The sequence below is a fragment of the Fukomys damarensis genome, unplaced genomic scaffold, assembly GCF_012274545.1.
Source record: "Fukomys damarensis isolate Sample0158 unplaced genomic scaffold, DMR_v1.0_HiC HiC_scaffold_34, whole genome shotgun sequence".
Lineage (NCBI taxonomy): Eukaryota > Metazoa > Chordata > Mammalia > Rodentia > Bathyergidae > Fukomys > Fukomys damarensis.
In genome coordinates, this window is record NW_022900946.1 from 20,624,424 (window position 1) to 20,650,291 (window position 25,868).

General features: G+C 50.5%; 2 protein-coding genes and 1 non-coding gene across 15 annotated transcripts in view; 1 reads left to right on the plus strand and 2 right to left on the minus strand.

Annotated features, from left to right (window-relative positions):
• Window positions 1-573: 573 nt before the first annotated feature.
• On the minus strand, window positions 574-21,822 carry Prss22 (serine protease 22). 13 transcript variants are annotated; one of them, XM_010603543.3, is made up of 7 exons: window positions 21,688-21,822; window positions 10,980-11,205; window positions 4,597-4,722; window positions 3,986-4,012; window positions 3,061-3,338; window positions 1,398-1,555; window positions 574-1,004 (listed from the first exon to the last, which is right to left on the minus strand). In XM_010603543.3, exons 1-7 carry the CDS (start codon window positions 21,698-21,700, stop codon window positions 789-791), a joined length of 1,044 nt encoding a protein of 347 aa, XP_010601845.1. In that variant the 5' UTR covers window positions 21,701-21,822; the 3' UTR covers window positions 574-788. The 13 variants fall into 13 exon arrangements, with proteins under 13 accessions (XP_010601845.1, XP_010601844.1, XP_033614525.1 ...); XM_010603542.3 differs by having other exon boundaries at window positions 10,980-11,208; XM_033758634.1 differs by lacking the exon at window positions 21,688-21,822 and adding an exon at window positions 19,791-20,504.
• LOC117284172 lies at window positions 9,908-10,005 on the minus strand. Its single transcript, XR_004515271.1, has one exon. It is a non-coding gene; the product is annotated as a small nucleolar RNA U13 (small nucleolar RNA).
• Window positions 19,617-25,868, plus strand: part of Prss27 (serine protease 27) — a 15,865-nt gene continuing 9,613 nt past the window's right edge. Inside the window, exon 1 of the mRNA XM_033758635.1 lies at window positions 19,617-19,818. Within this exon, the coding sequence (XP_033614526.1) occupies window positions 19,764-19,818 (55 nt within the window). The 5' untranslated portion in view covers window positions 19,617-19,763. The remainder of the gene's footprint in view (window positions 19,819-25,868) is intronic.

A 25,868-nucleotide genomic window follows, 5' to 3' on the forward strand; every position in this document is an offset into this window, starting at 1 on the left:
CCTGCTCAGGGGAAGCGGCAGATAGGCTGTGTCCTGAGCAGGCAGGAAACTACAGACTCTCAGCCTGAACTACTGTCCGGAAACTACAGTGTGAGGACAGGGGAGGAGGCTCTGCCACGGTCCCACAGAGCCTGCTGCCTCCCTGCCTTGCTGCTTCTTTCGCAGGGAGCTATTTATAGAATCAGCTGTGCGTCACTGGTGAGTCACCCTACGAATCAGCTCCTGGAAGGCAGAAGGGGCCCCGGTCTGGGACATGAGGCTCTGCTGGTGCCCCTGGCTGACCTAACACCCTGCTCCAGCCCTTGGGCCTGGGAAGGAGGAACTTGATCTGTAGAGGGTGGGCTCCTCCCTCCCAGGTCCACTTCCAGCCTAATCTCACCTGGCTGTCCCAGCAGGACGGTGCTTGGGGAGGAAGGGAGGACCAGCGGGAGGCGCTGAGGTCAGAGGCCAGAACGCTGAACCCCAGGTGGAGACCAGCTGAGCCCTAGGCGACCTCACCTCACACCCGCCTCCCCCGATTGTAGCCCAAATCGCACCCTTGCTTTCCAAGGTCACCATACATAGGGGAAAAAACAAACTGGAGAATAATTTATTGAGTGAAGGGATAAATATATGGGCAAGGTTACAAATAACTGTAAAAATCATGAACACGTTCTGTACACGCAAGAGGCACCGAGCACGGTGTGGGCGTGGCCTTCCCAGATCCCTGCGGACCGCGGGCGCCCCCAAGAGGTAGGTAGTGTATTTACAACGGAAGAAGCCTCCGTGGACTCAGGAATTCTGAGGCCCTAGGAGGGCCCGGCCCCCTGGGCGCCTGTGCCACGCGCCTTGTGCCCATGGAGCTGAGCCCAGCGCACGACCCTCTGTACCCAGGAGCGGTGGACGAGAAGGCTGGTGTAGACGCCCGGCCGGTTGCGCTCTGCACAGCCCTCGCCCCAGCTGATGATGCCGGCCAGCAGCCAGGCACCATTGACCCGGCACATCAGGGGACCCCCGGAGTCGCCCTGAGGAGGGAAGAGAAAGTTAGACACCTGGGTGGGGCGGGCAGAGGACAGAGGCCCCCACCGGGGACTCAAGTCTCCAAGAAACACACACCTTCCAGACCCACCGAGCAGCCCTCCCTCATGGGCCTGTGGAGCTGGGTGTCTGTTTCTATTGCACTGGGGAGAAAATCGAGGCTCAGGGAAGAAACGACTTGCCCCCGCTGGCAGCACGGGCCTCACCCTGACCACTACCCCACCACGCCACCCTCAGCTGCAGCTGGTTCTGGGGACCCCACGTGAGCGGCACGGCTGTATACCACAGGACACAGTGGACGTGTACCCCAGTACATGAGTGGGGAGCCAGGCCGAGGTGGGCCGTCCCGTGGGCAGGACGGGCAGGGGCTGGCTGCTCACCATGCAGGCATCCCGCTTCCCCTCCAGGTAGCCAGCACACAGCATGTCCTCCGTGATGGCGTCCTGCCCTGCTCCACGCCAGTACAAGCGGCTGCAGACCTCAGAGTCAATGATGGGCACCTTCAGCTTCTGCAGAGTCTGTGGGTAAGGCAGCGGCACTGGAAACGGGAGAGAGTCAGAACGGGCCCTCCAAGCCCTCCTCAAAGGCCTAGGGCCCTCCTTGCCCTTCCACGGTATTTCTCAAAGACCAGAGGATCAGCCCTCCCGTGATGCTTTCCGGAAGCCCAAGTTCCAGATTTCTGCATCTGGACCTACTGATTCCAACATGCACGTGCAGCCCGGACTCTGGTGGCGGTGTTTAGGTTCGGGTTTTGGGTTTTTTTTGGGGGAGGGTTGTTTTTGCTTTTGTGTGGTTTTGTTTTGCTTTGTTTTGGGTACTAGGGATTGAATCCAGAGCCTTCACACTGATCTGTAACCCTAGCTCTTTTGTATTTTGAGACAGGGTCTTGCTGAAGACTGGAATTAGAGGGGTGCCGCTGCGGCTGGCTCAGATCCTGTATCTTTATTAAGCTGATGCCCATGAGATTGCCAAGCAGACAACCTGCGTTTCCTGCCCTGGAGGCTACTTGGTCCAGCCCGAGAACTGTAGTGTTTGGTAAATGTCCCCTCGGTGCTGAATATCTTCAGGACACGCAGGAAAACACACGCTCACACTCCTAGGATTAGTCTAGAGCTACCATGGGGAGGCTGCAAGCTCAGATCCCTGCATCCTCTCACATCTGACCCAGTATCATTTCTGCTATTGCATCTGGGCTCTGTGGAGGTTCTTAGCCTCATCACATTTCCGTCTCCCTCAAACTGTCTCCAGGCCTTTACGGTGTCATTTTTTTAATTACACCTTTCTGCCTGTTTCTTTTTCTTGGCCCAGACTCTGTCTACCCATCATGTATCTTTCTTCTTACTTGTCCTCTGCCCCTTGCTTTACTTCAACTGGTTTTGTGTTCCTAGATAATGATTTCCAAACCTACAGACCTGGTTTGATTGGTTTTTTGTTTGTTTGTTTGTTTGTTTGTTTGTGTTTGTTTGGTTTGGTTTTTTGAGACAGGGTCTCAATATGCAATTCAGGATGGCCTTGAATTCACTGTGTAGCCCAGGCTGGCCTTGAACTCACAGCGATCCTCCTGCCTCGGCCTACCAAGTGCTGAGATTACAGGTGTGCGCCACCACACCGGCTCGGTTTGAAAATTATACTTTACAATACAGGAAACTTGTTTCCTCCTGGGAACTCTGCCTGCAAATGTGGGTGCTGCCAGCAGAGGGGGTGGCTTGCTCCCACTGTGAAGTCTTAAGGCTGATTTGGCCTCCCGCTGGCCTTAGCCTGGTGCCACACCAGCCTCCTAACAGCCATTCCTGGGTCAGTGATTAGCTTTGTCTATCTGGCTAGCTGAAACATAGCTGAAGATATTTCTAAACTTAGAAATGACCCAAAAGTGGCTGCCTGGGTTTCTGTGACTCTGCACCTACAGATCAAAGCCATCTTTCCTGTCTCTGCCATGCTGGGCCTCTGGCAGCTGTCTCCTCCTGCTAGTGGTACCTGTGTCTCTGCTGTCACCCCTCCATCCCTAACGGTCCCTACCCTCACCCTGAAGCAGGAGGAGCTCACCTCCATCACTGATGCTGCCCCAGCCTGCAATCCAGCAGCTGGTGTTGGGAGGGAGCTGCACAGAGAAGTCAGGCAGACAGATAGGCAGGACTCGCTCCGAGAACTGAATGGTGTGTTTGAGACGCACCAGGGCGATATCAGCTCTGGCTGCTTCCTTCCAGGAGTACCCGGGGTGGGGCAGCACCCAGGCGATGCCCACCTGCTGGGACCGGGGACCCGGGTTCTGCAGTTGCCAGGCCCCTAGCAGCACAGAGAACAGATCCAGCTGGTCCAGGTCACTGGAAGGAAGGGAAGTGGGGTCAGCCAACGTAAGTCTGAAGAAGTCAAGAGCACCAGGAAGGACATGAGGCCTGTGCAGGGGTCGGGGAGGTGTCTCTAAGAGGGCACCAGGCTGAGACAGACCTGGGGCTGGGGCAGTGCTGGGCTCTGAGGACCCGGGACAGCCCAGGCACACGTACCCCTTGAAACAGTGAGCGGCGGTGACCACCCAGCGGCTGGTCAGCAAGGAGCCTGCGCAGTGGTGGGTGCCGTTCTTCTGGATGCTCACGACCCAAGGCCACTTGGCATCCATGCTGTCCTCCCCACCCACGATCCGGCTCAGCTGCTGGGGCTTCCCACAGTCTGGGGCCACTGGCAGAGGGGGTTTTCTGTCACTGAAGGCGTAAGTGTCTCCCACCTGCCTGCAGCTCACCCCAGACCCTCAGCCCTGTTCTGCTCTGCGGCCTCCCCTCGCCCTCTGGAGCCCTCTCTCTGCTGGCCCTCAGGGGTCTTCCCCACCCGCTTCCTTAGCGCTCCTCTCGGGCCTGTCTGCCCACTCTCTCCTGCTCTGCCCCCTCTCACCCCGAGCCTGTCCTCACACAGACACACGGACCTCGCCTGCCTTTAGGTGCCCACCCTGAACCCCCCAGGCCAGGCTCCCACTCACCAGGGATCTTGGCAGTGTTGAGGGAGGCTGAGGAAAACAGAGAGGAACCAAGTCAGGCCGGCCGCGCAGGAGCCCCTACCCCCAAGCAGGATGTGGGCCCAGAGCTGCAGAACCTCAACCCTCCCTGCGCAGAGGAGGCCTCCCCTTCCACCGGAGAGCGACCAGGGACAGGAGAGTAGAGAGAGTGAGGTACAGGACCCTCAGACCCAGGCCTCGGCTTTCTCTCCCAGCTCCGTGAAACCTGGACAGGGCTGTCCCAGAGCACAGCCGACCGGCCACACGGAGGGGCGAGGGGAGATGGGGGAGAAACAAGAGGAGGACTCAGGGCTGGTAACGAAAGTGTGAGGAGGAAGGACGCTGGGCATTCGCCTGTGCTCGTCGCTAGCCCTCACGGAGGAAGGGGGAAACTGAGGTACTAAATAACACGCCAGGAAGTGGGGGGGAGCGACAGAGAGAAAATCCAAAGAAAAAGTGAGGAGAGAGCGTCGGGGCAGACACATTCTAGGCGAGGTCCAGAGGGACAAACGCAGAGCTGCAGGGAGAGAGGAGGTGACCCTCGAGGGAAGAGGGCAGCGGAGGGGAGGGAGCAGCAAAGGGTCCCGGAAACTCACCCGTGGAAACCAAAAACAGCAGGGGGATGAGGCTCCCGAGACAGCCCCCACCCAGGGCTCGGAGGGATCTGGAAACCGCCATGCGGGGGGAGCTGGCCCAGCCAGTGATCTGGAGGAACAACAATCCTGAGGGAACGGAGGCTGCGCTGGTGGAGACTGGCAGGAGGGCAGGCGGGGAGACTGCAGTGGGCAGAGTCCCCGAAGGTCACCCCAGGTTTTATCCCGGCAGGCGGAATGCTGTTGGACCGGTCTCCCAGGTGGCTCAGTCTGGGCCACCCAGGCTGTGGGTCAGGAAGTAGGGGAGGAAGTAGCCGTTACAGGGACTGGGGGCTCTGTGCCGCGGAGGGCGCAAGCCGGGCTGAGGGGGAGCCAGTCTGGAGTACCTGAGGTTTATACCAGGTGTTGGGGGCTGGCAGGAGGCACTAGTTCAGGGACAGCCCCCACCTGCAGGGGCCACATTGCTGGGACTCAGGTTGGGATGGACTGGGCCCAACCTGGGGCTCTGGAATCCCGTTAACCCACTTCCCAGAAAGCTGTGACTCAGAATGAGTGGCCACACACAATGGTTCCTGGGCTGATGGCCCAGCCAGCCCGGGGCACCTTCCTGTTGTCCCCGGGAGGCCCAGAGGACCCACTCCTCACCTGGACTCCTGAGAAGGGGAGGAGGCTAGTAGCCACCTGGGCGGGTACTCTGAGGGCTGAGGCTGCGATCCCCCATGTCCTGGGACCCCAGGAAGAGCTGGGGTCCAGGCTGCCCTGTGGAGCTGGGTAGGGATGGGTGCCAGTCTCCCTGATTCACACCCTGCACTCCCAACACCCCTACCCCAACCAGGAGCAGGTGTCACCTCCCAGACCTGCAACTCTCCATCCATTCCTGCCGAAAAAAATGTCACACCGCCACTTAGGAGGGTGTAGTGCGCCCTGCAGGTTCCCTAAGCATCCCCACGCTGCAGGCAGGAAACTGAGGTAGCTTGGGAAGGCTGAGGTGAGAGGTCGAGCCTGTGTTTGACCTTGATCATGGAGTCATTGCTGTTGGGCCTAGACTCAAAGGACCTCAGACCCACAGGCAAGTCACTGTTGTTGTCCATGGCCTCAAGGCCTGGGGGAGGAAGCAGAGAAGGCACCAGAAAAGCTGCCAGGGGGCCGGGGATTTAGCTCAGTGGTGCCGCCGCCTGCCTCACAAGCGCAAGGTCCCACATTGGATCCCTGGTACCAAAAAAGAAAAAAAAAAAAAGCTTCCAGGAAGTAGAGGCCATGGACACCCAGCCTGAGACCAAGCCAGAAGTTGTGGGAACATCGCCCAGGGTGAAGGGGAGATGGGGCCAGAGGCTGAGAGAAAGAAGGGACCGCTAAGCCCAGCCCAACACCCTTTAAGGCCAGGGCATTCTGGAGCTCCATGCTTGGGACCCCTACGCCGCCCACCCTCTCTGTCCCAAGGGGCCAGGCAGGGTGAGGACCCCCACGGCAGCCTTCCCCATACTGTGAGGAGGCAAAGGCTCCTGCTTGTGCAGCAGGCAGCTCCAGGTCACACCGCAAGCTGACGGCCCCACCACCCAGCGCCACGGGAGCCCCCGATGCTGCCTTATCCTCTGTCCAGGATTCCGGGTGGCACTGCAGGAAAGCACCACGCTGAGAGGCCAAGGTGAGGTCCCCGTGGCATGGGAGCAGAAACCCCCATCGCTCCTTGTCCGGGACGGCCTCTCTCTGCACTCTGCCGTGCCTCCATGCTCCTCCAACCCTTTGGGATGAAGGGGATCGGCCTCCCCAGTCCCCTCCACACTCTGTGGGCACCTGCCGTAGACACGAGCTGTGCTGGGCGCCGGGACACAGGCTCTGTGCGGACGAAGCTCACATCTTCCCCAGGAGAAAGGCGGGCGACTGCAGTGAGTGACCTGTCCTGGAGGTGGCGCAGCAATGGGATGGGGAGTCCTAGCGGCCACTCTGTGCCCCGGTCCGGGTGCTGTGTGGCTCTGAGCCGCAGAGGGTGTGAAAGGGGCATTTCCGGTGACCCTCGGGACTGAAGTCCCCTGCACACGGGGACTCAGCGATGTTTTTAAATGGATAAATAAATGTGGAAAACATGCATACGGGGGTGTCCTCTTCTTTCTGCTCTCCTCAGTTTCCTCTCCACTCCTAATCCTTGACCCATCCCCTGGGGACCCAGGGGGCAGGCCTGGGCCCCAAAATGTGGCAACCCTCCAGATAAGGGGGCCAGGAAGAAGAGCCAAGGAGAAGGGTCCTGGAGCAGCTGGAGGAGCCCTGAGAAGAACCCCAGAGACCAGTTCCTCAATTCCCAGGGTGTGGAAGGCACAGTCCCCAAAGGCTGGGGGTGGAGACCCCAGGATGACTCAACACTCATTCAGAGAAATGTTTACGAGCACCTACCACGTGGCCAGCTCACACCAGCACCCTGGCTGGGCATCGGTCCACGGTGCACGAGGTGGATGAGCTGCCCACCCCCGCCACCCACACAGTTTCCCCACCAGCCTGGCCAAGGTCCTGATGACGGATGCAGCCGCGGGCACTTACACGCTGATGGCCCAGAGGTGGCACCGCCTACGCCGGAGAAGTGACTCACTACAGCGGTGGTTCAGATGCGGGCCCAGGAGCCTGGTCATATTTTGAACAAGGGCATCTATTCATTATCTAATCAAAGGCCACCGGGCTCCACCTACTCCTGCAGGAGATGTCACTTAGGCCTGGAATAATCAAAGAAAATGAGGGGACTCCTTGCTGTCATTAAATTAGTCAAGAAGTATTACTGAGCACCTACTGTGTGCTGGGCACTGTCCTGAGCTGAAGAGACACTGTGGTGAACAAACCAAGGACACTGGATGAGACGATTTTAAAAACAAGTAAACCAGGCCGGATATGACGGCACATACCTGTAATCCCAGAGTTTGGGAGGCTGAGGCAGGAGGACTGCCACAAGTTCAAGTCCGAGCCAGACAAGTCAGTGACTTAGTGAGATCCTATCTCAAAATAAAAACCAGGGCTGGGGATTTAGCTCAGTGGTTCCGATGCCTGCCTCTCAAGCACAAGGTCCTGAGTTTGATGCCCAGTACAAAACAAAACCAAACCAAAGGGCCTGGGAATGTAGCTCAGTATAAAGGCTCTGCTTTCAATCACCATTAAAAAAACAAAAACAAAAAGCTCACTGCAGAGGCCAAGGATGAAACAAAAGGACAGTCATGCCAAGGAGAAGCAGTGGGGGAGGGAAGTGGGGTGGGTAGAGGGGTTCTTTCTAGATCTTTCTCTAAGGGGAGATCTGGGAGACATCGGGCTTGAGGAAAACTAGAGTCCAGAGCAGGGGTGGGTCTACTGCCTTGGGCTGCTGAAGTCAAAGGCCACATGGGCAGTGACCCCTGCAGACACCCGCGCCTCACTTATGGGTCCAGCCCCAAAGACTCATCCTTAATGTGAAGGAGATGAGAACCAGGACAACAGAGAGGTGCAGGCAGCCGGGGATCTACCTGGAGAAAACATTCCAGAAGAAGGGAGGCCCTAGAGGCTCCGAGATGGGGCATAGGGCCAGGATACTCAGATGTAGCCACCAGCCAGCAAGGTCCCCATGGGCCCCGGAAAGGAGCCTCTGTCCTGGGCCAGGGAAGCACCAGTGGCTCTAAGTGCTGGAGTCTGACGTGGATTGGAGTCATAAAAAGGGACGAGATGGGTGTGGAGGGCAGGGTCGTGTCCAGGGCGATGCTGAGGCAAGGACTTCTCAGGGACCCTGGAAATGCAGCCAAGTAGCCGGCCAGTGCCAATGAACAAGCTGTTCTAGTTTTCCCGGAACAGATGGGCTTCTCAGGACAAGGGACTCTCGGCTCTCAAAGGAGGACATTCTCAGGCAAACCAAGAGAGATGCCTAGGTGTTGCCTCTGTCCCGAACCCCACATGACAGGCTCCCCTTCATGGCAACCCAGGAGAGGCAGGCGGAGCATCTGAGGTCCAGTCCCACAGCTGGGGATTTGGGGGATGGGGCATGGAAGTGACCTGGATCCCCTACAAGAGGGTCACTAATGGGAGAGCCATGTAGGGACACGGAAGCGGGCAGTGTGGAACTGGCCCTCTCTTCTGCAGCTAGACACTCATAAAATTCTGCACTGGCCAGGAGGTGTGAGCTGTGTCTTCTGCAAGGAAAGGTGCGTCACGGCAGGCTGGTGGCAGAGGCGCAGCAGCCGGGAAGCGGAACCCTGGGTGGGAACTGGGTTTGAATTCTGGGCAAGTTGTTTGGCTGCCGGGAGCCTCCGTTTCCTCGTTAGGTCTGGGAGTTTGTTCTAAGGATAGGGACAGACCAAGTGTGAGTCCAGGCCTCCAGCGGGCCTCCTGGTCTTCTTTTAAATTTAAAATTTTTAATCTTTAGTTTTTTTGGCAGTTCTGGGGATAGAACCCAGGGCCTTGAGCACACTGCTGAGCTACACCCCAGCCCTGATTTGGGAGTTTTTAGTTCATTTGGTTTTTAGTTCCTCATTTTACAAGTATAAATTTTGAGCGATGCCTGCAGCAGCACTTTTACAGCTGCCCAAAGTGGAAGCGACCTGTGTCTAGGAAGAGGGTCCACGATGCGTAGCCCCACACGATGGAGTAGTACTCAGGCGTGAAAAGGGATGGAATGGGGAAGAACAGCCACAAAGCAACAAGTACCACACGACGCACCTACGTAAGGCACCTGGAGCGGTCAAGCTCACGGAGCAGAGGGAAGGGTGGGTGCCGGGCAGGGGAAAACAGGGTATTTGTGCCTGGAGGGTACAGGGCTGTGGTTTGAGGACCACACACAGCAGGAGGGTGACGGACGCCGCTGAAATGCACACCTAACAAAATGAAGACCGAAACGGTGACGCTCACGTTACATATATTTCATTATAACTAAAAGGAAGCTGGGTTCCCCTTCTCTTAATGGTAAATAGGCAGCTCTGGGCCCACGGGGAAGAGGGGCCCTCTACGGCAGCACAGTCCTCATACCCGCCCCATTCGGTGACCCTGGCCACTGCTCCGGTCCAGCTGGTCCTAGGGCAACCTGACTTGTTGTTTTCATTTGAGTACTGGAATCCTGGCCTTTGCACTGAGCTACATTCTCGTTTTTTTTTTTTTTTTTTTTTTTTTTTTTTTTTTTTTTTTTTTTTTTTTTTTTTTTTTTTTTTTTTTTTTTTTTTTTTTTTTTTTTTTTTTTTTTTTTTTGAGACTTCAGTCTTTCTAAATTGCCAGGCTGGACTCAAATTTAGGATCCTCCTGCCTCAGTCTCCCAGAGTGCTGGGACTACAGGTGTGCACCAGCATGCCTGGCTGCACCTGAGTTGGTTTATTTTTTTCAAGTTCAGGATAATGTGCAGACGTCCTAACAAGGTCTGAGGGAGGAACATCACATGTGTATGTCATGAAAACCCAATCACCCCGCTCATGAGCCGAGGGCAGGCACCTGAGGTTTCCACTCTGCTCTCAAAGGGCAGGGCCTGGGAGGGAACACTCTCTGCATCCCAGGCGCCGCCTTAGGCACCTTAGGTCCCTGCCTTAGGTGATTTGAGTTAAGGTGATTCCAGCTGTCTGACTGGAACTGAAAGAAGCCATAACTCCCCAACTCCGTGGATCCTCACAAGGCTAATGCCTTCCCGCAATACAGAGTACGGTGCGTACTTGTAGACTAAGACCTTCAGACCTCTTTTTAAGGGGCACTTACACCTGCTTCCTTGAATTTTCCTTCCCTTCCTGGAGTGCTGTCCTGAGTTTTGTTTACAGCCTTTCTGCCCTCAGATGGACCCTGGATTGCTGTGAAGTGCTTCACATTTGCCACACCGACTCTCGTGGATCTCTTACAAACGTACCCTACCAGGCTGGACTGGGAGTCTGAACTCCCGTCCCCGACTCCCATTTCCACCCTGTCCTCTTCCTCGGGTTGATGGAAAACTTCTCACATGGCCACCACACAGGACTTTCCTCCTCTCAGATGACTTGGTGCCTTCAGATCCTTACAGGAGGTTTGGGCCCCCCTCGCTGTATCCTTTCGATGACGTGGTTATGAACGGCTACCAAGAGCTGACAGTTAAATTTTCAAAGATTTTGGAAATTGGGAACGGTTGGCATTCCGGTCATGCCGGTGGGATGGAAATCAGCAAATGCTGCCCACTGGTCGCCACCGCGCACACCAGCGCAGCCCGAACCTCACCCACCACAGCAGTAGCAGGTGCTAATATCAGATTAGCAATCAAGCATCCCCTCTCCGGCCAGCCGGGTGGGGGAGGGTCTGCCTAAACCGGAAAGGACAGGAGCAAGGCCAGAGCGGCCTCAGGGAAACCTGGGAGGTGGCATCACAGGGCCAGAATTCGGGACGCCCGCCTCTCAGTGCCCTTGACCAGCTCTTCACGCTCGCCATGACTCACGGTGACTCACAGGACAGGAGGCGGGATCTTGAGATCAGAGGTCACGGGCCAGGGCTGTGTCCCCCTCCCAGAATGGCAGAAGAGACGGGCCACACTGGGGTGCTGGGCCAGAGTGAGAGGCTCCACTTTCATTCCGGAGGAGAGCTGGGCACAGAGCTGGGCCTGCAGATCTCTGCCTTCGGGGCGCCTCTGAGCTGTGACCCAGCCCCAGGGTGACTGGGGCCTCCACGTCGCGCCTGCTGGAGAGGAAGCAGAGGAAGCAGGAGAAACCAGCTTGGGCCGCCTGCACAGGGCGGGGAGCACTTCCCACGGCCTTCCCTCTCCCCCTCTTCCCTCCAGGGAGATCAGTGACTCTGCTAATTGCTGCTAATGAGCCGGAGGCCCTCGGAGGGTGGTTGTTTCTCCCAAGGGAGGCGGACCGTGCCTGGGCGGAGAGGGGCAGATGTGCACCGAGCCAGCTGGCAGGTGCCACTGGGTCACCGCTGCGTGTCGCCCCCCACTTCCACCCTGGAGCCGTCCCTTCAGGTCGTGACCGGTGCCCTGGGGACTTGGACAGGCATCTCAAGCTAGGAGCTCAGGGAGTGTCTCACACCCTGACCCTGTTCCAGGTTTCCGCAGCTCAGGAAGTGTCGCCACCGCCCCCCAGCCAGCCTCCAGCCCAGGAGTCAGGCTTTAGTCATTTTCTTCCTCCCTCCCACCCACCTCCTCTCGGGACTCAGGAAGCTGCAGACTGGAACAGGCCCCCAGGTCCAGGCGCTTCCTTCTCTCCACAGCACAGCCCTGTCAGCTAAGACAGACCCCGAACAGACTCCTGCAATCTCTGGTCTGCACAGCTCTCAGATGCTGAACACAAATTAGATCTTGGCACATCTCGGCTGAAAACTCTAACAGTTTCCACCGTCACCGCTCCCAGGGTGCGGGCCCTGTTAGTCTCTGATTAGAGGTGTCTGATTAGAAACCAGCAAGGCGCAGAGAGACAGAAGTTAATGGGCAGGAAACCATAGTAAAGCAAACAATTCTTCACAGAAATGAAATCTGCACCCCACAGCAGGTAGTGCCAGCTTTGCCTCCACCAGCAAGTTCCTATGTTTTCCATGGGATGCTTTGAGGGCTCAAAAGAATGCACTGCTGTCGGGAATGATGGCAAACACTTGTAATCCCAGCACTCAAGAGGCTGAGGCAGGAGGATTGCCAGGAGGAGTGAGGCCAGCCTGGGCTACATAGTGAGTTCAAGGCCAGCCTGCACCACAAAGGAGACCCCATCTCAAAAAACAAAAAAACAATAAGCAAACAAAACCCATTGCAGTATCTTTACTGATTCCCTCATAACTGATAAATAGCATCTTGGAGATGATTTTAGGAAAGCACAGTTCTGCCTTCTGGGGAAAATTATCCTTTAAGTACTAGGAGCCTGTTCATCTCTCTCATTAAAGCTGTTAAAATATGCTTATTTTTTCATAAGCTGGCTTCACAGCCCACAGGCTCCTTGCTTTTTTGGGTACCAGGAATCAAACTCAGGACCTTGTGCTGAACAGGCAGGCGGCGGAGCCACTGAGTCAAATCCCCGGCCCTGAGACAGTGTGAATTCATCTGAAACGGACAAAGGAAGTGTGAGGTATCCTTTCAAAGGAATGTGGAGCCTCATGTAGCAGGCCCTTTAGAATTATCCGATCTATGGGGATCTTTGTGCCTTTGCACCTTTTGTGTAGGCTATTTTATAGGTGTTCCCCTCCATCTTGTTTGCTGATCCCAGACATGACATTTTATTTTTATTTATTTTTTCTGGTACCAGGGATCGAACTCGGGTCCTTGTGCTTGTGAAGCAGGAGGCGGAACCACTGAGCTAACTCCCCAGCCCTACATGACATTTGATGACCAGTTTTGTGTTCATTAACAAGTGACTTCAATATCCCATACTTCCTGTGTGGGTGTCCTTCACTCAGATGACCACTCTTAACATAGTACTGGTTTCCAGCCAGACGTGGTGCTGTACACCTGTAATCCTAGCACTTGGGAAACAGAGGCAGGAGGCTTGCTGCAAGTTCAAGGCCAGCCTGAACTACATAGCAAGAGCCTGTCTCAAAAAACCAAACATATTACTGGTATCCTTATTCACCAATGAATTAAAATCTTGGACGCATGCTCATTTGAAAGTCATGTTTTTACCTTTCTGAAAATTACTTTGAGAGCTGGGTGTGGCAGTACACGCCCCTCGCCCCAGACCTTGGGAGGCTGAAGTGGGAGGATCACCACAAGTTCAAGGCCAGCCTGAGCTAAATGATGAGCTCAAGGCCAGCCTGAATTACAGAGCAAGATCCGCCCCCCATCTCTCTCTCTCTCAAAAAAAATTATTTTTATTTTTTAATTTTTTTGAGACAGGATCTTGCTATGCTCTCTGTAGTTCAAACTGGCCTTGAACATGATCTGCAGCCCAGGTTGGCCTCAAACTTACAGCGATCCTCCTGCCTCAGCCTCCCAAAGGCTGAAATTACAGGAAAGAACTGCCATGTCCAGCTGATAATTATTTAATACCTCATTTTTATATCCTCAGTGCCTGGCATATAATGGTTCCTCTATTTTTTTTAATCAATTAAGCTATCAATTATATATTTTATTTTTATCTTATTAGAAAATGATATAGAGCACCAAGCAATCCAAATAAGCAAAAATAATCCAAACAAGGGAAATATTATAATTCCCAACCTGCTAGAAATCTGAAATGTGACTTCTTGTTTTCTAAAATCGAAGAATGAACTCTAGGAACAACAGAGGTTAAGAGTAAGGAAGATTTATTGAGGGATAGGCAGCTCCTTCCTGAGAGGAACAAGAGGGAACACCCAGAAAGTGGGTTGCCCAGGGCCTTGTTTTCCAGGGTGTTTTTATGGAGCAAAGCCATGAGGTGAGACAGGTACAAAGTAGAACAAAACTATAGCCAACTAATGAGATCCAATGAGAAATCACAAGGTGAGCATAAGGTGGGACAAAACTATGATCAACCAATAAGGTTACAAGTACAGTCACCCAGGTAATATTGATTAAATGGGGATCAGATGGGGAAACAACTTACCTAGCAAGCATATGTAAAATAACAAGGAATTTCCGGAAAGGAAATGGGCTAGGAAGACTGATGCCTATTTAGAATATCAACCACCGCTATTTATCCCTAGGGAAAGTGTGTGTGTGGAGTACTTTTTCTCTTTTTATAATGCTGACCTTCAGTGAATGTGTCTGGATTGTCTTTTGTATTGACTCCTGTCCATACAAACAGGGTTGGCCCAGTCTAACTGCCTACAAGATATCTAATTAACTTAGCTGTCTACAATAGAATCATCCCGTGTATTATTTTAATCTTTTTAAATTTAATAGTTTAGCATCTTCTCATTCCAGTAAGCTCTTCATTGATAACATGATTCATGCCTATATAATATCTCATCGTGTAATGTGTCATGCCTGACCTAAGTGAGACCTTCACAAACCAACAGGACAAAAGCAAATAGGATGCTTTCAGCAAACGACAGGCTATTTCTCCGTAAACAGATCTCCCCAGTGCCGAAAAGTCCAGTGATTGTCCACACACTGCGCTCACTGTTCTTGGACTCAACCCTAAACACTTTACCCCGGATTCCTCAGCCCCTTCAATACCTATTTAAGCCTAATTCCTTTCCCAGTTAGCTGCTAACACCTCTCTCCCGGTGTATGTGTATTGATAACATAATGTCGCGTAATTTATACGTTCATTCCTTTCATGGTTGCACTGTCAACAACCTTATTCAAAAGTCTTTGAGCTGGGAGTGGTGGCACACTCAGGAGGCTGAGGCAGGAGGATCGCTGTGAGCTCGAGACCAGCCTGGACTACGTAGTGAGTTCCAGGTCAGTCTCAACTATATTAAAAAAAAAAAAAAAAAAAAAAAAAAAAAAAAAGTCTTTGAAACCAGCTGTACTTCCTCAAGCTATATTCCTAGAAGGGAAACCCCTAGGTCAAAGGTTATGAACGTATTTGCAGCTTTTCCTAAGACTATTATCAGCCCAGGGATTTAGTTCAGTGATGCCGCACCTACCTCATAAGCACAAGGTCCTGGGTTCGACTCCAGGTACCAAAAATAAATAAATAAATAAATAATGTACATTTATCAAAGTTAGCTCAGGAAAGGCTGTATGATGACTTTTAAAATTCTCTTTCTTTATGGCATAAATAAATAAAATGCAAGTATTTCCCTTTATATATTGGTGAGGTTTAAAGATTGTCTTTCTTGCCCTTAAGGCAAGAAGTACTTTTTCAGGCGCTAATGATTTGGTCTCAAGGTCTGTTGAAAGAAAGGAAAGAAAGGAAAGAAAGGAAAGAAAGGAAGGAAGGAAGGAAGGAAGGAAGGAAGAAAGAAAGAAAGAAAGAAAGAAAAAAAGAAAGAAAGAAAGAAAGAGAGAGAAAGAGAGAAAGAAAGAAAGAGAAAGAAAGAAAGAAAGAGAGAGAAAGAGAGAAAGAAAGAGAGAGAGAGAGAAAGAGAGAGAGAGGAAGAAAGAAAGAAAGAAAGAAAGAACTGAGAAAGAAAGAAAGAGAAAGAAAGAAAGAAAGAGAGAGAAAGAGAGAAAGAAAGAGAGAGAGAAAGAAAGAAAGAAAGAGAGAGAGAGAGAAAGAGAGAGAGAGAGGAAGAAAGAAAGAAAGAAAGAAAGAACGAGAGAGAGAGAGAGAGAGAGGGAGAAAGAAAGAAAGAAAGAAAGAAAGAAAGAAAGAAAGAAAGAAAGAAAGAAAGAAAGAAAGAAAGAAAGAAAGAAAGAAAGAAAGAAAGAAAGAAAGAAAGAAAGAAAGAAAAAGGAGCAGTGATTTGACGACAGGAAGTGCCTCAGTCAGAAACAGGAAAAAGAGGGATTTCCCCGAGCTCAAAAGGTAGAGAAACCAGAAAACCTAGCAGAGTTCTAGGAGGGGTGCAGCTCAAACCTTGGAGAGGTCTTGGCATCAGATTCTACAGAAGGCCGCAGCCTCTAGGTGACAGGGACTAGGTGTCAGCATCCAGGGAGCTCCCCAGCCCGATAGAATTGGCTCCTCCCCGGAGCCTGCTCTGCACAGGGATATATTGCCAATCTGCTCTTCCTCCAACTTCTGGTAGCCCCAGGGTCCCCTGAGCAGCCATTGCTGTGAGAGGACCAAATCGGCTGCCAACTATGGGTAGGTGGAGAGCCACTTCCTCAAGCCCCCGGGTGCCCCTCGTGGCCCATCAGCTCCAGTCCCTCCACTAGACCTCTTCCAAAACCTAGCCATTACAGGGTGGACGCATGTTGAGACAGAGGGCCTCCAGGGCCTCCAGCACACCTCTTCCGACTGTTTCATGTTTGTAGAGCACTGGTTGTTACATTCAGCTCAGTGCAGGATAGGTCTGAACAAATTCCAGCTCCCTGGTCTAGGACAGTGGTTTACAGCATCTTCATTTTTCCTGCTTTCCCCCAATCTAATAAATCGTCTGGATTCTCTTAGGGACTCAAAGTCTCATAGGCTTTGTTGTTTTCCCGGATCACAATTTTCAGAACTACAGCTGCCTCCAGGATCCTCTGAGCCTTGGTTCAAATACCTGTTGGCTGTTGTTAACACACTACCTCACTTCAACCTCCCTACTCTGCCCAAGGCAGCATCTTTCCCCTGAACATACGGCGAAACGAGTTCAGGGAGAGGAGCTGGCCCAGTTCCTACGGCTGGGAGACAGGAAGACCAGGACTCAAACATTACTGGGCCTTTTTAAGATCCTCTTAAACCTGGAATCATTCTTAGCTTTGAAGCCCTCCCCACATGGCTTCAAACACATGAACACGTGCTCTCTGTGTGGAGGAAATGCAGTAGACCTATAACTACACGCCAGGGATGGCGAACCTTTCAAAGCTCTCAGTGATACAAACAGCACGCTGCAGCATCAGCGCCAGTCCTCACCACGGCATGAGTGGCAGCTGACTGACTGACACAGTTATGTTTGGAAGACATTTAGTAAACACCTATTCATTTCCATCTGGTAGCTCCCTTTTCCCATTTGTGAGTAAGAATCAGTCTCCGGAGCTGGGTGCATGGCGCATACCTACAATCCCAGCACCCAGGAGGCTGAGGCAGGATTGCCCCGAGTTCCAGACCAGCCTGGGCTACCTAGTGAGTTCGAGACCAGGCTGAATTATACAGTGAGACCCTGTCTCAAACACACACACACACAATGAATCAATCAATCAATTTCCGGGACTCAGACTCTTTTGTTTTTTTTTGGTAACAGGGATCTAACTCGGGTCCTTGCGCTTGCAAGGCAGGCAGTGGAACCACTGATCTAAATCTCCAGCCTCAGACCTTTTTTGTAATCCTCACTTTGTTATAAAACAGAAAAACTACAACACTCTCAAAGTTTGTGCTTCTCACTGCACTCCCATACTCTCCCTTGCCATACCTGGAACATGATCCGCATTTTACACAGGAGGAAACCACAACTGGATTCCTCTGGGTGCAGGTAACAGCGCCAACACACACTGAGTGAAACAAAATAATATGACTACATAGTTGCGACTTTATTCCAGGAAAGACCTGTCTCGGAAGACAAATTTGCAAATAAACTCACTGCTTGAGTTCAAGAAAATCCACCTAAAACCACATGACTTTTCAACAGGTAACATCAAACAAATCTCTGTGATCCTGAAGCCCTCTTCTCACACTAGGCCTACAGCACTATAACCAAGGACTGTTGTACCCAGATCGCAGTTTCCCCAAGGACCACCAGAGAAACAAATCCGCTGCAATTACAAGAGAAGTTTATTGCAGGTTCGAACCTGGACCCTTGTCCACCAGGGAGCAAGAGCCCAGTGTTCAGGTTATAGCATGATTATATAGGGTTCAAGGGGCTTGAAATCTTATTCTTTCTATTGGCTCATTTTTACAATTCCTGCTGATTCTATTGGCCTATAATTCTAATTTACCATTGGATATTATAAGATGTAATACTTCAAACTTATTGGCTACAATTTGGGCACGGGCAGGGGTTTGAGCGGGAGATTTATCTTAGTCATCTAACTGCCACAGCTGGTTTCGCCATACTTTGACCTGGCTGCAGTTTCTGGAATAAACCACCCAGTTGGGATTCCTGGAAACTGCTCATTTGGAATTCCTGAAAAACCTGGTTTTTGGTTAATCTATTCTGAGCAATGGAAGGCTATCTGCAGAGTTTAAAGGTCAGCCCGAATGATGGAGCATCTAATCTGGTTTAGCTAAAACGGAGGGACTTTGGCCTCTTTCGGTTCCTCAAGGACCCTTGATTATTAGGTGTTTAATCTTTAACATGATCCCAGCCCAGCCCTAACTAGGTCTTGCTACAAAGTATTATAGGCAACTGAGTTAAATAGAAATATTATAGGCAATCAGGGCTAGGTCCTGGAGAGAGTCAGGACAAAAGTAGAGCTGGGCGTGGCTCCTGTAATCCCAGCGCTCGGGAGGCTGAGGCAGGAGATCGCTGTGAGTTGGAGACCAGCCTGGGCTACATAGTGAGTTCCAGGTCAGCCTCAACTACATAGTGAGACCCTGTCTCAAAAAACCAAAAAAACAAAACAAAACAAACGAACAACAACAAAAAAAACCCACCAAAAACAAAAGTGAAACACCACAGCTACAGCAGGAGACAGCTATTGGAGACCAGGCCTCCAAATAAAGACAAGATGACCAGACCTGCACGCTTCCTCAAGAGAACACTGGGCCTAATGAAGCCTATAGGAACACCAGCCACCCCAGTGGGTGACCAGAGACCCTGGACCCACTGTTTCCTAGGAGAAATCTTTGTCCTTGCCATCCACACTTGTTACATGACTTGTTTCCCAAGCAGACCTCTATTGCCTAAGTGACTACACTCGTAACCTTATTGGATGACAATGCCTGTGGCCCACCTTGTACCCATGAGGGTTTTGCTCTATAAAACTCCTCTGTAAAGTGGGGTCCCCAGCTTCCACTTGGGACCCCTCCTGCCCCTCAAGGGCTTTCCTATCCATAGTTTCCTACTCTTAACCTCTGTGTTTTTTGTTTTGTTTTGTACCAGGGATCGAACCCTGGACCTTGCACTTGCGAGGCAGGCGGTGGAACCACTGAGGCAAATCCCTGGCCACCGCTCTTGTTCCTAGAATTCGTTCTTTGGCTCTTTGAACTAACAGGTTGGGAGATGTAATATTTCATATTTCATCTCCGGTACTATTTCCCATATCAAAAAATCCCGCTTTAGTCTTTGTGTGCGCCAGGGATCGAACTCAGGACCTTGGGCTTGATGCCACTGAGCTAAATCCCTGGCCCAAAAAGGACCTGCTTTAAATCGGATCCCCAAACCTCAATACTCCAACTTTGTCTTCCCCACCTACATCCTAAGACTTTTCCAAGTCCCTCTGCACCTGGTAACCAACACACTCATCTTTATCAGTGGTTGTTTGGATGGTGTCTGGGAGACGGTATTTGGCAGGGAAAGGTGACCAATACATCTGCCAACAAGAGATGCATAGCTGTCAGGGCAGCAGCAGTGTCTGTGAAGAAACCAAGGCCCGGCAGTTAAATGCTTTGCCCAAGGTCATGCAAGAGTTAGTGGGAGATCTCCAAAGAGAACCCAGGCTCCCTCATCCAAACGGGCGCTTCTCTCCCCAAGCAGGGCACTGCCCTTGGAACCAGCCCAGCGGGAAGCTAGGGTTCCTCCTCTGCGTTACCCAGGCACTGCTGCACTAAAGGTGACTCAGGAGGAAGCTCTCCTCTCCGGTCCTTCCTTGCTAAGCCAGCTCGCTCATATGGGAGAAAATACAAGCTAATTGCCGGATGATTAATTCCAGCCAATTAAAGTACCTTCAGTTTGAGGAAGCTCAGCCTCAGGGTAAGAAGGTGACGGGAAGGTTGGCCAGCCGATGTCTGGCCGCAAAGATTGCACGGTAGGGGTCTGGAGAGCCCCCGGGGTGCCCCCACACAGTCTCGAGGTCCTCTCACGGGGACCTGCAGGAAGGGCGCCCCGATGTTCTAGAGGGAAGGGCCCTGAGCCTGGTTGGGCAAAGGCCACTCCGCGATGCAAGCACCTGCCAGCGCCCCGGTGCGAGGACACTCTGGGGCATTTGCATTTGTCCTTGAGGGAGCGGAAGCGACCCAGTGGCTGAACCCCACGGTCTCCCTCCAGTCACCAGCTGCGAGTCGCCCGGTATCTGTCGCCCCCTGGTGGCCGGTTGAGCCTTGCTGTTCTGGCTTTGAGTCCCCTTGAAAAATGAGGGAAATGAATGCCACAAAAACACAACAACAAAAAACTGGCGCGCTCCTATAAAATAATTTCAGCTGGGTGGGAGGCTGAGGCAGGAGGATTGCGAGTTTGAGGCCAGCCTGGGCAATTCAGGGAGATCCTCAAAATTCATCACTTTCTAATTATTTTGCTGCATTTTTCTACTAGCTAGGTTTTTGGAATATGTTATATTCGTGTGGTGCAGATACTAATAATGTGCTACTGTTCTTTTCTTTTTTGAGACAGGGTCTCTTTATGTAGTTCGGGCTGGTCTTGAACTCACTGTGGAACCCAGGCTGGCCTCGAACTCAGCGATCCTCCTGCCTCAGTCTCCCAAATGCTGGGATTGCAGGCGTGCACCACTACACGTGGCTCAAGCACATTGAGTTTCAGTTCCACATTCAATGACATCATATTGGTGGCTTGAACTGGGCCATGATGAAAATATTTATATCACAGAATTAGCAAGCTTTTTTCCCCACCCAGGAAGTGGGTGGTTACATTTTAAGTGTGGTAACTGCACTCCTGTAATCCCACATGTGGAAGGCTGAGGCACGACGATCACCACGACTTTGAGGTCAGTCTCGAATAGATAGTGAGACCCTGTCTCAAAAACAAAAAATAAAGAAACTTTAGCCAGCACACTACTGAAATCAGACCATAGCCAGGGAAGAAAGAGAACAAGTCCATATCTGGTGCCAAGGAAGAATATAATCATCTCCTTTCCATTAAGGCCCAAGACAGGACCAACACATGCTGTTCAATCAGGGCATAAAGGGGAGAGAGGAACTTACCTGCTGAACTGAGCTCCCCCAGTTCAAGAGCAGCTCCCCCCAACTTCACCTGACAGTGACATTCGCCTGAGCTTTTCTTCTGTAACTGTCATAATCATTAGCCCTCATTGTAAGGCCTTGAATGCCAATAACTGAAGAAGTTTCAAAGATGACGTTCAGCGGGGGAAGAATGTTGAGTTGGGTTTGATATGATCCGAACTTTGCTTTAGGATGAGACCCAACATCCACGTGCAGAGCACGTTGAGGACTCTGACCAGCAAATGTGGGAGAAAAGGGCTTACAGGGATGAGTGTTAAGTCACAACCCATGGCTTGTTAATGGGGACAGGAGATGGCAAACAGTTACTGTGTGTGATCAGGGGCCGGGGATGTGGCTCAGTGGTTCTGCCTCCTGCCTCGCAAGCACAAGGACCTGAGTTCGATCCCTGGTACCAAAAAAATAAAGCGATCAGAAGGAAGACGATAAGGCCCTGGGGTAGAAAGGCAGGTGGAGCTGTAGGCTGCCTGGAAGGAAAGAGCCTGGGGAGCTGGTTTTTCTCTCTTTGCCAAGGCTAAGACCCCCAACCTTTGGGCTGTCTTCCACCTTCCCCTGTATCTAGCCGAGAAGGAATACAGAGTACGGCTGAAGGTGCCTGACTCGACACCCGGACCATGATTCGCAAACACAGATTCCCTCTGTCTCTCACCTTTCACATGCATATTTTGGAAAGTTTTCCCAGCTTCAACACATAGCTTGATGCCTCGACTCAAAGTCAGTCTCTTCAAGTTTGGGCTGTGCGTTTGTGTGTGTTCCAAATGATCTACAGGTCAATCTGTCGGTCAATCCTGAAAAGCAGAATTGCCTTGGAAAAGCTTTCAATTTTGATATATTTAAATTTGCATTTTATTCTTATTAGTACATGTTTGCAATTCATGCAGTTTCCAGTCATCTGATGTATTTATCACAGCTTGTCTCCTATTTATTTATTTATTGGATTTTTGAGACAGGGTCTCACTATGTAGTTGAGACTGACCTGGAACTCACCATGTAGCCCAGGCTGGTCTCCAACTCACAGCGATCCTCCTGCCTCAGCCTCCCGAGTGCTAGGGTTACAGGCGTGCGCCACCAAGGCCGGCTTGTCTTTTTTAAAAATCCCCTCTCCACTGGGGACTTGGCTCAGTACACCTAATAATCTAGGGTTCCGCTGCCTGTCTCGCAAGTGCAAGGGTCCGAGTTTGATTCCTGGTACAAAAAAAATCCCCTCTCCCCATTTCCTGCCTCCGCCATCAGGTTCCCTCTCCCCTTTTTCATACTCATTAATACGTCTTAGCTCATGTTATGGGATACAGTGTTTACACTAATTGGAATTATTAGGTTCCTCTACCTGGCATATCTTTATTTTATTCTTTGTTTTTGGTCCCGGGGATCGAACTCGGGTCCTTGCGCTTGCCAGGCAGGCCGCCGAACCGCTGAGCTAAATCCCCGGCCCTGTGTCTTTATTCTTATTTCCCCATCCCCTCCTCCTCACCACTCACTCTTGTTCCCTTAAACCATTTCCCTATTACAAGAGATCTGTCCGTGTCCCTTTCTATCCATCCTTCATTTTCTGTCTGTCCTCTGCCTCACCAAATGAGAGATACCATACAGTATTTAAGCTTGTGTGTCTGGTTTATTTCACTCGACATTGTATTTTCCAGGTGCATCCATATTCTCCTACAAATGTGTCATTTTTTATAGCAGAGTAGTACTCCATTATACACACAGATATCACATTTTCTTTATCCAGTCATCTGTTGGATATACAGGCTGCTTCCAGGATTTAGCTATTACAAATTGTGCTATTACAAATTGGTATGTATGTATCACTGTAGTATAATGACTTAAACCCTTTAGGGAATATACCTAGCAGGGGTATAGCTGGGTCATATGGAATTTCTAATTTCAGTGCTTTAGAAATTTCCATAGTGATTTCTGTAATCATTGTACTAGTTTGAATTCCCACCAACAATGCAGGAAGGGTCCTTTTTTTCCCCCCTTCTTAAATCATGCCAGCATTTGCTATCATTTGATTTCCTGCTGCCATTCTTTCTGGAGTAAGATGGAATCTTAGTGTTAATTTGCCTTTCTCTAATGGCCAGAGATGTTGAAAATTGTTTCATATATTTGTTGACCATTTGTATTTCTTCTTCTGTGAAACATCTGTTCATTTCTTGTTTCTTGACTGGGTCTTTTAATTTTAGGTGTTTTTTGTTTTTGTTTTAGTTCTTTGTGTACTCTAGATACTAGTCCTCTAAGGAGTTGCTGGCAAAAATTTTTTTCCCATTCTTAGGTTGTGTCTTCACTCTGATTCACTCTTTTGCTGAACAGAAGCTTTTTAGTCTGCTATAATCCCATTTGTTGATTCTTGCTGCTATTAATTGCGTGATTAAAGTTTTGTCTAGGAAATCCTTTCCTACACCTGTCTTCATGTGTTCTACCTGTTTTATCTTCCAGAAGGTTTAATGTTTTAGTATTTAGATCCATTTTTATTTTAATTTAGTATATTTTAGAGAGAGGGGTCCAGTTTCATTCTTCTGCAAGCAGATAGCCAGTTTTCCCAACACCACTTGTTGAATAGGCTGTCTTTCCTCCAACATTTTTTTGGCCCCTTTGTGGGTATGTCGGGAGGTTTCTGTATCCTCAGATCTGATTCATTGATCCACGTTGTCTGTTTTGGTTCCAGTACCATGCAGTTTTTATCACTTTTGCTTTGTAGTATAGCTTGAGTCTGATATTGCTCTGCCACCTGCTTTGCTCTTATTACCCCAAATTACGTTTGCTATTCTGGATCTCTTCTGGCTCCATATAAATTTTAGGATTGTTTTCTCTAGATCTATAAAGTATGCTGTTGGCATTATGATTGGGATTGCTCTGAACCTGGATAACAGTCTTGGAAGTATGGCCATTTTGATAATACTGGTTCTGCCTATCCAGAAGCAGGGGACATCTTCTCACTTTCTGATGTCCTCTTCAATCTTCATCTTCAGACTATTGTAGTTTTCTCCGTAGAGGTCTTTCACTTCTTTGGTTAATTCCTACAGATTTCATTTTTCTCGGTACTACTGTGAATGGTATTATTTTCATAATTTCCTTTTCATTCCGTTCATTGTGGTGTACACAAATGCTGATTTGTGTGTTGATCTTGTATCTTGCTATTTTTCGGTGATTTTTTTTTGGGGGGGTACTGGGGATCAAACTTGGGTCCTTGCACTTGCAAGGCTGGCAGCAGAACCACTGAGCTAAATCCCTGGCCCAATTGATTATTAATTCTAAGAGATTTCCAGTGGAGTTCTTTGGATCTTCTATATAGAGTGTCATCTGCAAATAATAATTTGAGTCCTTCCTTTCCTATATGTATCCCTTTAATTTTATTTTTTTCTCTTGCTGAGTTGCTCTGGCGAATGTTTCAAGTATTATGTTAAATAGAAGAGGTGACAGTGGACATCTTGTCTTGTTCCAGAATTTAGGGAGAATGCTTTTAGTCTTTCCCCATTTAGTATGATGCTGGCTTTTGGTTTGCCATAAACAGCTTTTATCATATTCAAGTATGGTCCTTCTATACTTGTTTTCCTCAGGGGTTTTATCATGAACAGGTATTGGGTTTTGTCAAAAGCCTTTTCTGTATCTATTGATATGATCATGTGTTTTGTTTTTTGTTGTTGTTGTTTTATACCAGGGATTGAACTTGGGTCCTTGGGCTTGCAAGGCAGGCAGCCAAACCACTAAGCTAAATCCCCAGCCCATGAACATGCGGTGTTTTACCTTGCCCGTTCATGTGATGCATTACATTTACTGACTTACGTATGTTGAACCATCCTTTCATCTCTTCGTGTGTGTGTGTGAGACAGGGTCTCACTGTGTGGTGAGGCTGGCCTTGAACTATGTAGTCCAAGCTGTGCTAAGGGTTGCTCTCTTTCTTTTCTCTCTCCTTCCGTTCTTTTTCTCTCTTGCTTCCTTCCTCCCTCCCCCCTCTTTCCAGTACTGGGGATTGAAACTGGGCCCTTCACACTGAGGTACATTCCCAGCCCAACCCCCCTTTTTGTGTTTGTTTTTTTGAGACAGGTTCTCACTACATTTTCAGGCTGGCCTTGAATGCACTATGTAGCCCAGGCTGGTCTCAAGCTCACAGTGATTCTCCTGCCTCAGCCTCCCCAGTACTGGAATAACAGGCATGTACCACTATGCCTAGCTGGATTCAAACTTTTGAACCTCCTACCTCAGCCTCTCAAGAGTGCTGGGATATGACACCACACTGGCTCAGCCTCCCCGCGACCACCACCTGGAGTCTCAGTAAATTGCCCAGGAGGACCTTGAACCCATGATACTCCTGCCTTGGTCCTCTCAAATAGCTGGGATTACAAGTGCATACCACTATGCCCAGCCTCAGTGTGTTTCCTACAGCCTATATTTTCTTCTTTCATATTGTATTCCTTTGGTTGGAGAATGTCTTTCCACCAATGGCTTTCTAAGAGTAGTGGGGTGGGGGGATTTAGCTCTGTGGTTTCGCTGCCTGCCTCGCAAGTGCAAGGTCCCAAGTTCAATCCCTGGTACATCCCACAAAAAAAAGAGTCCGGGTGGTGGGGGTAAAGTTTTGAGAACTTTCATGCATGAAAATGTCTTTACTTCATTATTATGCTTACCAGAGAGCGTAGTGTTCTTGCTTCTCACTGGCCAGCACCTGTCCTCCTCCTCTTTGTGGCCATATGGGTCAACCACAGGGCCAGGAATCCAGATGGGCCAGAAGGAGAGAAAGTGGGAAGCTTTGGTCCTCTTAATCAGAATTCTTTGAAGAAGAGACTCCAGCTAGCAGCCCCTGCCGTGTGTGTGTGTGTGTGTGTGTGTGTGTGT